The sequence below is a fragment of the Peromyscus eremicus genome, chromosome 1 (genome assembly GCF_949786415.1).
Source record: "Peromyscus eremicus chromosome 1, PerEre_H2_v1, whole genome shotgun sequence".
In the NCBI taxonomy this organism is placed as follows: Eukaryota; Metazoa; Chordata; class Mammalia; order Rodentia; family Cricetidae; genus Peromyscus; species Peromyscus eremicus.
Genome location: NC_081416.1, coordinates 79209171 through 79223712, shown reverse-complemented (window position 1 = coordinate 79223712; position 14542 = coordinate 79209171). Strand labels below are relative to the sequence as shown.

The 14542-nt window shown below is 45.8% G+C and overlaps 1 protein-coding gene across 6 annotated transcripts in view; it reads left to right on the top strand.

Moving 5' to 3' along the window:
• Positions 1-1113: 1113 nt before the first annotated feature.
• Positions 1114-14542, top strand: part of Slc5a11 (solute carrier family 5 member 11) — a 41359-nt gene continuing 27930 nt past the window's right edge. For 2 of the 6 annotated variants that reach the window (XM_059251188.1, XM_059251182.1), the window contains exons 1-5: positions 1114-1242; positions 3648-3719; positions 5822-5926; positions 7386-7445; positions 14365-14469. In XM_059251188.1, the coding sequence (XP_059107171.1) occupies positions 1114-1242; positions 3648-3719; positions 5822-5926; positions 7386-7445; positions 14365-14469 (471 nt within the window). Of the gene's footprint in view, positions 1243-3647; positions 3720-5821; positions 5927-7385; positions 7446-14364; positions 14470-14542 lie in introns of those variants that run through there. The other 4 variants (XM_059251202.1, XM_059251194.1, XM_059251206.1 and 1 more) reach the window with 3 other exon arrangements.

Genomic DNA, 14542 nt, shown 5'->3' with positions numbered 1-14542 from the left:
ATTAGATTGACCTGGGGGCAAGTCTGTGGGATATTTTCCTGATTGATGTGGAAGGGTACAGATCACTGTGGGCAGTGCCACCCCTAGGTAAGTGGTCCTGGGTAGTATAAGAAAGCAGGCTGAGCAAGCCAGTAAGCAGCACAACTCTATGGCCTCTGTAACAGCTCCGGCCTCCAGGTTCTTGCATGAGCTCCTGGCCTGACTTCCCTCAATGATGGGCTGTGACATGGAAGTGTAAGCCAAATCAACCCTTTCCTTACCAAGCTGCATTTGGTCATGGTGTTTATTACAGCTACAGAAAGCAAACTAAGATACCTAGAAAGATGGAATTTCAATGAAGGAATTATCTCCATCGGATTAGCCTGTGGTCATGTCTGCAAGACATTTTCTTAATTGCTGATTGCTGTGGGAAGGCCCAGTCTACTGTGGGCAGTCCCCTGGGAGGTAGGCCTGGGCATATAGGAACGGTAGCTCAATATGAGCCTGGGAGGAAGCAAGCCAGTAAGCAGTGTTCCTCCTGGTCTCTACTTCAGTTCCCGTATTGAGCTCCTGATTTTTCTTTCCTCGGCATGTAAGACTCTTTTCTAAGTTGCCCTTGGTTATGGTGTTTGCCATAGCAACAGAAATCAGACTAGGACAGAAAGTGTGCTGGAACTTTATGTACCCTATTCTCTTTTTGACAGCATCTTGCTATGTAGCCCAGGTTAGCCTCACACTCAGTGATCCTTCCAACTCAGCCTCCAGAGTGCTGGGATTACTAACATGTCCCGTGTTGTCTGTACTCTTCCAATTGTTTGTTCTTTATATTTTGATGAACAAGTAGTTGAATTGTTAAAATGAAAACCAACAAATCCATTGCAGAGATGTGAGCGCCTTCTTTGTATTTTCTGGGTGGGTGAACGAGCGAATGGAAGGGTGGTAAGAGGGTCAAGGTCGGAAGGCTGGACTTGACTTCCTGAAGCTGTCTCCAGCACGCCTTCATCCAGGCAGGTCTTTGTTGTTGCTGCTGCTGCTCCATCGGGGGAAGCCTAGATGGAGTGAGGAAAGAGGTTGTGGGATCTGGACTCTAACATTGCTCTGCTCTCCCCAGGACTGGGAAGTTCATTCAGCACCATGGAGAGCGGCACCATCAGCCCTCCACAGTCTGATGCCCTGGAGGCTTTCCCCCAGAAGAGCCTGGAGCCCTGGGACATTGCTGTCTTGGTTCTGTACTTCCTCTTTGTCCTAGCTGTTGGATTATGGGTAAGCCAGGAGATAAGGTGAGAGATGGGGCGAGGAGGGAATCTCTGGTCAAAACTCTAGACTAAACCCTATCCTTTGGGAAAACAAGATACCAAGAGAGGAAGAAATGAACTACAGCAATTAGGACTTAAAATATGTGGAGGCAAGTGATCTCCGTGAATTTAAGGCCAGATAGGCCTACATAGCAAGTTCCAGACCAGACAGGGATACACAGTGAAACCCTGTCTCAAAACAAAACAAAACAAAACAAAAACAAAAACACAAAAACAAAAAACCAAAAAAAGCTCCCCAAACTATGTGGAGAGCCTGGAGTTCACGTCAGTGGTAGAGCACACTTGGCTAGAATAGGGGAGACTCTGGATTTTTTTTTCTTAAATGCTACTGTGTGTTGACTGTGTTGGACAATAAGTCAATGCATGTATTACTTATGTTATTTCATGTAATTTGCAAGAAAGATCTCTTTTTGAAAAAGCAGTATTTTTCTTACTGTGTGTGTGTGTGTGTATGTGTGTGTGTGTGTGTGTGTGTGTATACCCACAGAAGTCAGAAGAGGGTGTGGGTCTCCTGAGCTAGAGTTACACATGGTTGTGGGCCACCTGATATGGGTGCTGGGAACTGCAAGAGCCGTATGCACTCTTAACCACTTAGCCATCTCTCCAGTCCCTTAAGGAAGATCTTGTACCCATTTTACAGACAAAGAAAACCTAGGCCTAAAGAATTTAGATTATATATATATACTATTCATTAATGTATTCTTCCAGGTTTAAAAGCAAATCAGAACAAATTACATGTACTTTGGATAGAAGGTCTTGCTATGTAGCCCAGTCTAGCTTCAGATTTTTGATCCTCCTGCCTCAGCCTCTTGAATGCTGGGATCACAGGTGTGTGATACCACGCCCAGCCAGAGCAAACATTAGTGTACACATGCACACACACACATACACAAGCACAAATTAACACATTAATAACTGTAATTAAAATTTTTAAATAAAAAATAATTACTTATAGGCTAGCTCAGTTGGTAGAGTGTTTACCTAGCATGCGTGAGGCCCTAGGATCTATCCCCAGTGCAGCATAAACTGGGCACAGTGATGCACAACTATAATGCTGACACTTGGAGATGCAAGCAGGAGGATCAGGAGTTCAAGGTCACCTTCAGCTGCATGGGAGTTTGAGGCCAAGCCTAGGCTACATGAGCCTCTCATGTTGGAATTTAATCTCTGTGTAGTGGCAGTAAGAAGCAGAGCCTTCAGGAAGTGGTTGTCAGGAGGGTGGCAGCCTTAGAAAAGAGACAGGGTACTAGCCAGGCTTTTCTGTGCCTCTTCCTCCCATCACATGAAGGAGGACCCAGAGGAGGCTCTCTCTAGAGAGACAAGCCCTCTCCACAGGTTGAGGCTGCTGGCACCTTGACCTTCGACCCCCAGCTCTCCAGAACCTTGAGACAGACATTTTGATGTTGACAGATCCCTATCTCTGGGTTGTTTCAGCAGCACGGATAGATGGGGGCTTGAGCCTTGGTCGTTTCAACTGTGATACCAGCCCCCAAACAGCAACATCATAGGGGCGAGTGGGGATTAAAAGAAGCTGCTGTTATTGGCTATGTGTGGTACATGCCTTGAATCTTGGCAGCCAGACCTCTGAGTTATGCCAGCCTGGTCTACATAGTGAGTTCCAGGCCAACCAGTGCTACATAGGGGTTGGGGATTTAGCTCAGTGGTAGAGCGCTTGCCTAGCAAGTGCAAGGCCCTGGGTTTGGTCCTCAGCTCCGACAAAAAAAAAAAAAAAAAAGGAAAAATTTAAAATTAAAAAAATGTAATTAAAAACTGTAATTTTAGGGGCTGGAGAGATGGCTCAGTGGTTAAGAGCACCGACTGGTCTTCCAGAGGACTCGGGTTCAATTCCCAGCACCCACACGGCAGCTAACAACTGTCTATAACTCCAAAATCTGACACCCTCACACAGATATACATGCAGGCAAAATACCAATGCACATAAAATAAAAATAAATAAATTATTTTTAAAAACCTGTAATTTTAAATTACAGTTGTTAATTAATTAATTTAAAATGCAATTGTTTTAAATGTATCTGAGCTGGTGCTTGTAAAATATCTCATAGGAACAGTTTCTAGAACATTGAAAACAATGAATCCATTATGAGCGGCCATTAGCAAGCCACAGAGCTGCAGCTCAGATGTCTAGAGGACCATGTAGGTTATCCCAAACCTGTGAAGAGGGGACTGACAGGGACTGGCCAGAGAGGAGGTCTGCTTTAAAGATGTTCACATCAAAGTTTCAGTCAGACAAAATGAATCTCAGTCCAAACGAGGCCTCCCGGCTCACAGCCTCTGCCTCTTCAGATGCCTGAGCGCTGACGTTCTCCTCATCAGCCCTCTTCTTTCTTACAGTCCACAGTGAGGACCAAGCGAGATACAGTGAAAGGTTACTTCCTGGCTGGAGGTGACATGGTGTGGTGGCCGGTAGGTAGTCTCTGGTTCAGTCCATCATTTCTCAGGCTGGGGTGGAATTCTGTGGTAGATGTGTGCCTAGTGAGCACAAGACTTTGGTTCCCACTCCAGCACTGCCAACAAATACGTTATTACGTCATTTCTCCAAGGCTCTTCAAGCTCTGACACTGTTTGCTCCATGTTGTCTTCAAGGTGGAGTGAGAACTAAAGAAAGCCTTGCTCCAATTCAAATTGATTTACACAAAAAGAATCTGTCAGCTCACTTATAGGATGGTTGCAGAGGCCCAACTTATCAATATTACTAAGACCTGATGACCTAGTTTCTCAAAATATCCCTCCACCATCTGTTGATCTCATCTACCTTTATCTATCAACACTCTATCTGTCATGCATCTATCCATCCATCAGTCCATCCATCACCTGTCAACTTCGCTGTCACTTATGTGTCTAGGCTTCTCCCCTGTAAGATCTCAATAGCCAAACACTTTCAACTTCATGACAACAAGAGGGAAAACAACATTCCAGACTGTTCACCCTCTCTAGTTCCAGGCTAGCATGTGTTCACCCTCCCCAGTTCCAGGCTAGCATGGGAAGAGCATCGGCCTCTCTGGCAGTATCCGTGGAAAATGTTTTATCTCTGACGGCATCTCAGGTTCATCACTGTACCAGTCACCACAGCTAGGGTAGACTGCTGTACTGCCTGGGCTCAAGCCTCACTGTCATGCTCAGCACCTGCCCTGGGGAGTACATGCTGAGCTGCTAAAGTCTGAATGAAAATATGAGCCTGTTCCTGGGACCAAGTACAGATAACAAATACAACAGTCCAATTAGCTAGTCCTTTAAAGTGGATCTATAGACATTGTCTGTCAAACACACACACACACACACACACACACACACACACACACACACTTTGTTGAGTCTCAAATTATTATGGTCCAGCCTTAATAATCTTCTTCCCAGGGGCCCAGAAAAGAAGCTATGAACTGTGCAAATTATTTTTGGGGAAAGAATCTAAGTACACCGAGCTCTCAGTCCATCTACTTTATTCTTCTGGGATAAAATTCTATCTACACAGCTTCAGTTCTGTTCTCATGCCTAGCTCCTTTCTTGCCTGATTTCTCTCTACATTTATCTGCTGTCCCCTCTAAGTTCTATCTTAATTCTCTCATCTTAGTTCTGCCCCATCTTGGTCTTTCTCATCTCATTCGTCCTCATCTGGCTCTTCCTCATCTTCCATCTTATTCTTCCAGTTCTCCATCTAGTTCTCCAGTCAAAATCCTCTCTCAGTCTCTGAGGTTTACAGTTATATACCCACGCAATAGCAGTGCTCTAGCCAAAGCAAGGTCACCAGGCTTGAATTCTTATAGTCATAAAGGCAGACAAGAGTTTTCCTCAGGCAGTGACCATCAGGCTTTCTTTTACAACCCAAAAGGGGAGTGGTAAGGGAGGAAGTCAACTAAGAGCTAAAATCTGTTAATATATCAGAAAAGGGAATTTATGTGCTCAAACTACATAAATTCCTAGAGGTGGTTAGGTAAATGTTAGGAGTCTATAATGTTAGTATAAATACCACTAGGGCTGTATAAGAAAGGAAGGTGTGAGCTTAGTTTACCTTAATTCAGGAGATCTTTTGGCCTTAGATGCTTGATAGGTATTTTAGATAAAATACACTGTAGTAGTGCTTGGAAGCATACACAGACAGCATACAAGGAAATCATTGCAGGAATCGGCTAATATATATACAAAAGCTAAAATATCACCAAGACTTCTTAAGCCATGGCTTGACCTTCCAAAAAGTCCTTGACCTTTCCAAGTAGTAGCTTTTGTGATAGTAGCTGGATTCCATTACATTTTCCTGCGGCTTGCAGCAGTTGAGTTGGACATCAGAGCTGGTTTGCATCATGAAGTATTTACCTGTAATCCTGTCCACCACTGATGCTACAGACCGTTGTTCAAGCTGTGTACTGCACAAATATGGCATGTAGGATAGAATGGTCCCACATTCTCTATTTCCCCGCTTGTCTTGGTCCCTTTGAAGAGTGGTCCAAACTGGGAATAGGGACAATTTCCCAGGCCCAGCTTCAGGACCCTTCCCATTCATTTTCCTACAGGTGGGTGCATCCTTGTTCGCCAGCAATGTCGGAAGCGGACACTTCATTGGCCTAGCAGGGTCCGGTGCTGCTGTGGGCATTTCTGTCGCCGCCTATGAGCTTAACGTGAGTTTTGCCATGATACAGACATCTCTCCTTTGTTCTGCAGTAGAACCCGGGGGAGGTGTGGGAATGCTTGGCACTTTAAAAGTGAAATGTGGTTTTAGTTAAGCAAACAGGCTTCAAAGGTGCTCCTAACCAACAAAAATTACTTGGGTGTCCCCGTATCTGCTTGGTGGGGACCCATAGGGCCACAACCCTCAAAATCACGAGGGGGAGGGCTCAGGATGCTTCCTTGTATAAGTAGAAAATGGCAGGTGGCAGATGACAGAAGATATAGCTATATATATATATATATATATATATTTTAAGCATCCGTTGGCCATTACTAAAATAGAATGTTCAGTGATGTGTGGCCTTCATGTCCCTAGAGACACAGAGATGCATTCTTCTCCATAGCAAGCACCTCAGAGCAGCTTCTCCTGTGGGTGTTTGTGTCATTCATAACCATGAACACTTTTTTTAAAAAAGATTTATTTATTTATTATGTATACAGTATTCTGTCTGCATGTATCCCTGCAGGCCAGAAGAGGGAGCCAGATCTCATTACAGATGGTTGTGAGCCACCGTATGGGTGCTGGGACTTGAACCCAGGACCTCTGGAAGAACAGCCAGTTCATGAACACTTTTAAAGTGCTTGTCCTGCAAGACACCTATGTTACATACACCTCAGGCTAGAACCTACAGGCTAGAACCAGGTGGCCTCAGCATTCATGCTTGCAAGCAGTGTGACCTTGGTCAAGTTACTTGACTTTTCTGGATCTCCTGTGTACATTAGGGGTAATCATGGTCCCTGCCATGTAACATCCGTGTGTGAGGATTGATTAAACTCCTAATTGTGAAGGGTGCGGAAGAGAGGCTGGTATGGATTAATTAATTGCTCATTCAGTACCGTTGGGCTGATTGATTCTCCTGAAGCAATCTAGTGAAGTCCTCTTATGTCTAACCCATAAAAGAAGATGGCTCTTGAGACCTGTGGTAACTCTCCCAGAATCCTCAGCTCCCTGTTGGTATAGCCCACCACTGCAGGGGAAGAGGAGGTGGGTGCAGAATGGACCAAAGAAGACAGTGTGGTATTTAGGAGACAGAATTAGATGTCTCCAAGTCTTTATTCTCATTTTCTTTTCTCCTACTTAATCCTCTTCTCTCTCTCTCTCTCTCTCTCTCTCTCTCTCTCTCTCTCTCTCTCTCTCTCTCATTGAGAGTTTCTGTTTCATTTTGTTTTGAGGGTCTCACTATGTTGCTCAGACTGGTCTCAGACTCCTTGGCTCAAATGACCCCATCTCAGCCTCCAAGAAGCTGAGACCTCAGGCACCCTGCCCTATGCTGTTAATCTCTCATCATTTTAAACATGGAGATATAAAGGCCAGGGAAAGTGAACCACCTTAGCAAGGGTGGAGCAAAGGCACAGGGGACTGGCTCCATCATGTGGGCAAAGCAGCTCTGATTGTGTTTTTTTGGGCAGGGCTTGTTTTCTGTGCTGATGCTAGCCTGGATCTTCCTTCCCATCTACATTGCTGGCCAGGTGAGTGTGAAGGGGGGCGGGCAATATGGCATGCGAGCACCCTTGGGAAGGCTAGCCCGTATCCTCTCCCACATGTGGATAGTCAACAGACAGCCGCTAAGTCACCCGGCACTGGGGACAGATGGTACACAGGTGAGAAAGAAGAAAGGAACCCCATCCCACACAGATCTGAATGGTACCCAATATCCACTGCACACACGGGGTACTCAGAGGCTGGCCTCAGAAACATCTTTTCAATGACAGAACACAAAGATAAACCATGTAATCCCTTACATGCATAAGCCATAACGTGTTGCTTTTAGCTAAAATGCACGCACACATATATATCCGTGTGCATGTATGTGACACAGTGGTCCCTTTCCTTTTACACTCAAATCTATAACTGAGCTATTTCTGACTAAGATGGAATATCAACAGAGTGTTGCACAGACAAGATACCAACTTGTGTGTGTGTGTGTGTGTGTGTGTGTGTGTGTGTGTGTAAGTGTGGGTGCATGTGTGCCAGAGAGGTTGTAGAGGTCAGAGGATAACTTTCAGGAACTGGTTCTCTTTCTTTCCGTGGGTTATGGGGATTGAACTTGGGTTGTTGTATTTTGGGCTGCAAACACCTTTACCCACTACTAAGCAATAAGTTTAGCTGATCAGACTTGGGGGAGAAGAAGGGGTATGAGATGCAGGTTGTTCTTCGGGGCTGAAGGGGATTGACAGGTGTTCTCAGCGGATGGATCCCATTTTCTCTGGCAAACAGAAAACTCACCTGCTGAGGGGTTGGCTGTGGGGAGTGGGGTGAGGTTGAGAAAAGCCACAAAGATCTGAGGTAACTCGGGCTGCTATAGATGTTTGTAGTAGAGAAATCATCAGTAGCCACAGTGCCTTCCAACCAAGAGGGGCCATCCTTTCCATGGTACATAAGGCCAAGAAAAGGAACAATGTGAACAGAGCTGGGCAATAATCATACTGTTCTATAACAAGATGAAGTAAAGACTGGTGCAGGCCAATGGTACCTTGCTAGCCCCAACACCAGGCCCTGGGTTCCATGCACAGCACCACAAAATAAGGACAAATCAAATAAAATTCCTGGGACTTTTTTAAGACATCCTTTGGGCAGCATCTTCCAAGTATTCACAGGAGAGGGTGAGCCCATGCTGGGTGAGTGCCATGGGACTGAGAGCATAAACCACCATCCAGTTTGCTTTGGTTAGAAGTAAAGGCAGGCTGGCAGGAAACATCCAGTAGAGCCGTAAAGCACAAATGTTTCACTTAGCAGACTGTTGTAAAAGGAACACCCACATCGGGATGGAAGCCTGCCTCTCTTCTCGATGCTTTCTTCTCCTCTCATCATGGGCACTCACCTCCTGGCTTAGTGTTAACAGTTTCAGTTATGCGCCTTGCAAAACGGAGTTTCAATCAGTTGCTTTCACTCCTTCAAGCTGTGTGTGGGCAGAATTAGGAAGTGTGTAGCCACCCTCAGCTACATAGTGAGTGGGATGAGAGGCCACTGCCCTAAGCACTGTGGGGTAGGGTGGGCTCCAGCTCCTGCCATTAATCCTTCTGCCACGTGTGGGCGTTTAGTTTATTCTATTGGGACAGCGCTGCTTAATGACACCTTCTTACATGTTATTTTGAGACAAGATCTTGCTGAGGCTAGCCTTCCACTCACAATCCTCCTGCCTCAGCCTCCTGAGTACTGGCATTGCAGGTAGGTTCCTCTACTCCTGGCTGATACAAGTCTTGATGTACAAAAATACATGCTGAGGGGGAGAATCTTAAATTCACATGATGCTGCCAATCTTTTTCGTAGAGGAGTTTCACTCCCCATGCCTCGAAGTGTTTGGGAGCCCAAGTTGTCCAGTGCTTAACATCCTTGCCAACACTTGGTATTTGCCTGATATCAAAAATTCTGTGCGGTGTGTGTGTGTGTGTGTGTGTGTGTGTGTGTGTGTGTGTGTGTACAGTGCCCATGCCCATGGAGGCCAGAAGGAGTCAGTTGGAGTGACAGGTGGTCATGAGTCACTCGATGTGACTTGCTGCAGGAGCAGTAATGGTTCTTAATCACACAGCCATCTCTCCAGTCCCATCTCTGAACTTTTTATTGCCAGTTCACATGGCTTTCTGGCCATTTGAATGTCATCTCCGAAGGAGCAGCTGGTAGCTACAGTCTAGGTCTAGAATGTCCCCTGGAGGTCAAAGTGTTACCCAGATCTCCAGTGAGGTGCCATTACAGGAGGGTTTAATATGTAAAGCCCTTGGAGAGGACTGCAGGACCATGTTCTCGGCCTTTTCTTCTCCTTGGCTTCCTGGAAGTGAAGAGGGTACTTTTGCTGGGCCACGGGCTCCCACCATGGTGCTGCCGCAAGTCTAAAAGGACAGGGACAACATCAAAACCATGAGCACGTGGATCCAGATTACACTGTGAGCCTTCATAAGTTGATCACCTGGAGTGAAGGAAGCCACTGTAGTCATCTAGGACATTTGCCCATTTTTATGCTATTAAGCTGTATCACTTGTTTTATTGACTTATAAATTCTACAGTTTACAAAGTCAGTTCTAGAAATAAGCTGTTGGGGTGCTTAAGAGTTGCAAACATCTTTTCTATTCAGAGGCTGGCCTTTTTTGCACCCCTTTCCCGTGTGTGTGTGTGTGTGTGTGTGTGTGTGTGTGTGTGTGTGTGTGTGTGAGACACCAGGGATGGAGTCTGGCCTTGTACAGGCCAGGGAGATATTCTATCACTGTTACACCTAGCCATTTATTTCATTACTGGAGCTTCTCCATAAACAGATTTCCATCTTACCATAGTCCCATTTATCACCTTTCATTTCAATGTCTTGTTTAAAAATGTCTTTTCCTAGTTAGGTGTGATGGTTCATACCTGTTATATTATAGCATTCAGGAGGCTAAGGCAGGAGGATTGCCACGAGTTTGAGGCAAGCCTAAGTTACATGAGTTCCAGGCTAGCTTGGGCTGTAGAGTATATAAACCTTCTCTCATATGATAACAACAAAAATCTTTACCTACTCCAAGGTCATTAAGATATTTTTCTATAATATCTTCTAGAACTTCCCCACTTGCTGTTATCCATTGAGAATTGATTATTTATTTATTATTTGTATGTGCATATATGTGTGTGCACATGTATGTGGGTGGATATGCATGCTTATGCACATTCAGGCCAGAGTTCAGCCTTAAGCGTTGTTTCTCAGGAGCCAACACCACCTTATTTTTTAAGAGAGGAACTTTCACTGGGATCTGGGGCTCACCAGTTCGACTAGGGCTGACTGGCTGGGATCTCCTGTCTCTGCCTCCTCAGGACTGGGATTGCTAAGTGTGTTGCCACATCCAGTTTGTACACGGGTTCTGAGGATCGAACTCTGGTCCTCATACTAGCACAGCAAGATAGACTGAGTACCTCCCCAGCCCTTCGATGCCACTGTATTTTACAGACTGAGACCTCCCCTTAGATGTTACTGTATACTTACCATGTTAGAGGACAGCTCAAATACTTCTCATCCTTAGAGCCTAGCTTTGCTTATGGACATGGAGATTGAGTCGTAGTTCTCAGGTGCCCGCCAAGCAACCGAAGTGCTCTTGTGACATTTCCTCTGTGCGTTCATCTAGTGAAGAGCCATGCATTCAGCTTCATGCAGGTGTCCTTGATTTCACAGGAGTAGTGAGGGGGTTCCCATGGGCATGGATGAGGGGCAGACTGGATCTGATCTGGAGAGAGGACACAGTCTCTGGGACCCCCTCCAAAGCTTCTACCATCAATGGAGAATGTGTGTGTGTGTGTGTGTGTGTGTAATGCAGAGCCACCATCAGCCAGAGCCCTGGGAGCTGGAGTAGGAATCTCTAAGAGCGGCCGTCTTTTGTTCAATTCATCTTGTTTCAGTCAGCTTTTGGAACAGTCTCAATATGTGGCCCACGCTGATCTTGAATTTGTGATCTTCCTACCAGGATTATAGGTATATGCTACCGTCTCAGGCTGCTGTATTTACTTCTTCTGCCCATTCAGCCAGCACCAGCAAGAGGGATGTGGTCCCCTGGGCCTTCCTCACTGAAGCCAGCTGTGGTTTGAGTCTGTAGTCAGAGGAGTATTGTGGTCTTGACTTTCTGACTCAATAGGCCATTTCCTGAGTGGCTTGGACTTAGGAATAAGGGCTACCTTTGAGATCGGAAAGCTTTTTGTGTAGTGTGCTAACGAAGCAAGGTCTCCTTTGTTCCCTTCTCCCTCCTCCTCCACTCCTTCCTCCTCTTCTCCTGTCTTTTAATAACTAGAAGTTTCCTGTAGCAGCTATCCTGGATTGACCCCAGGGTCAACTGAGAGTCAAAGCCAGCAGCCAATGAGAAGAGTCTAGCTCAGGAAGCAAGCCCAGATGGCAGTTGTCTTGTCATTCACAGATTAGATAGTGCTCGCCCAGAGTATCTTTTCGGCACGTTTATCTGAATGGACTGGAGTGCCCATTGTACTCTCTGATTAGGTCCCGAGTCCCACAGTGTACAAGGCTGGCTTCAACCCTCCTCGCACCATTCCTGACAGAGCTCAGTATAAAATACTTCTGCAAACTTCCTGCTGAGCTTGCCATTCAGCAAATCAGAGGACGCATGCAGGACATCCTTGCCTTTTGAGGAGAAGAGATGGATAAAGCAGCTTTATTGACCCTATTAAAAATAGCTATTGCTATGTTTATTTTTTGCCAATATTTTAATATGAAAAATTCAAACATGCATCAACATTCAATTCATCTTACCCGAAACACTAGAACATCCAGTCAGATTCTACTATTAACTTACTAGTTTAACTTTTTTTGGGACAGGTTTTTACCAGGTAGCCCAGGCTGGCTTCAAACTGATAATGCTCCTGCCTCGGTCTCCCAAATGCTGGGATCACTGCAAGGACTTGTTATTCTTGAAGCAGGTCTGGCCACTCAGCCCATGTTAATCATCTATCATCACTTGGACATCATACTTGAGAGAAGGGGAGGGTTCATTTTCACATTTCCAGAGATTTCAATCTCTTGTCCGCAGGCTCCCTTGCTTTTAGACCCAGGGCAGGGCAGAAACATCATGGAGGGAAAAGGTGGTAGAGAAGGCGACTCACTTCATGGCACCCAGGAAGCAGAGAGACAGGAAGGGGCTGGTGACAAGATCTATCCCCCAAGGCGAGTCTTCAGTGACCTACTCCTCCAACCAGGCATTCTTCCTAGCTCCCACCACCTTATGATAATGTCATCAAGTTATGAACCCATTGCTAGGTCACAGCCCCCAGGATCCAATCATTTCTCTGACTGGATCCATCAACTGGGACCAAGCCTTCCACATGTGAGGTTTTTTTTTTTTGTTTTTTTTTTTTGTTTTTTTGTTTTTTTTTTTCGGTTTTTCGAGACAGGGTTTCTCTGTGTAGCTTTGCGCCTTTCCTGGATCTCACTTGGTAGCCCAAGCTGGCCTCGAACTCACAGAGATCCACCTGCCTCTGCCTCCCGAGTGCTGGGATTAAAGGCGTGCGCCACCACCGCCCGGCCACATGTGAGTTTTTGGAAGACGCTGTGAGTCCCAACCACAGCACAGCATGCCCCCTTCCAAATGTAGACATGTACCCATGAGTATCGTCACCCCATCCTTGCCCACCTGACACTGGGGACCTTGTGGGAGAACATCAGCTGGTCAGAGGTCCCAGAGTGGTTGAGAGAGAACATTCATTGTTTTTCCGGCAACAAGTTCTTACTGTACAACCTTAAACTCTTAGTCCTACAGCCTCAGCCTCCTGAATGATGGGATTACCAGCATATACCACCTTGCTTGGTGGTTTTTCCCCTTAATTTTTGCAGTGAGTTTTATTTTGCTCTTATCTGACATGTAATCACTGTGCATTTCATCTTATCATGGGACAAAGGGCAAAGTCTCGTGTGCAGCTTGGATGCCCTCAGCACTTTAGCAATGTTCCTCTTGCTCCTCTCTTCTAAAATCAAAAGTTGTTCTTTGACAGTTTCATGTGTGAATACATTTATTCCCCCAATTCCCCACCCTGGGTGGCCCCAATGTGTCCCCTTACAATTGTGTGCTGCTGCTGTCCCCTTCTCCTAATACCCTGCTGTGTCCAGTTAGTGTTGCCCATCTGCTCACGGGTGGCTTCCCTCTGGCCCCATGAGCGGCTCTCAGCAACAGGAAGTTGCTAAAAGGGAACAGATGATCTACTTCACTTCTCTGTTGTTCCTATATTCGTTTTTCTGGGTTCCCTTAAATTTGGGACTGATTTCTACTTACAGTAGTAATTCATTTTCAAGTGTTAGCATTAGCTCAGGGGAAGAACACTTACCTAACATGCAAGAGGCCCAGAATCCAATTCTCAGAACTGCTTTAAAAAAAAAGTATCATTTTGTTGGATAAAATTATTTAAGTAAAAAGGCAAGTTCGCTTAAATAGAAAACACTACGTTAAAGAAATCCAGCATACAGCAAAACTAGGATGGACAACTCCGCCTCATGTTTAGAAACACAGTAGTTGGGGTGGGGTTGAAGTGGCTTAGCCGGGAAAGGTGTTTGCTGCCAAGCCTGACAACCTGAGTTTGAGCCCCAGGCCTACATGGTGGAAGGAGAGTCAACTCCTGCAAGCTGTCCTCTGACTTCCACACTTGTGCTGTGGTATGCACTGATCACACACACACACACACACACACACACACACACACACACACAAATAAATAAATAAACCTGAAACAATAGTTAGGTACACAGCCCTGTATAGAACCCAGTCCACCCTCTCCCCAAGTCCTCTTCCTCCTTAAAGTCTCCTGTGGAGAAGCCCAAGATGATGCTCTGCTCATCTGACTTTGTGGGGATGGACGAGGGGGCCAGGGTTGGTGGCCAGGCGGAGGAGGCAAATGCCCACAGTCAGTTGGGTTCGATAAAACTGTTTCAACCTCCAGGTAACCACGATGCCAGAATACCTAAGGAGGCGCTTCGGGGGCAACAGGATCTCCATCACCCTGGCTGTGCTCTATCTGTTCATCTACATCTTCACCAAGATCTCAGTAAGGCAGACACATGGCCTGGCCACCCTCCTAGAGTACTGTGAAGAGTTACCTCACATCTCCTTCTCCTCCC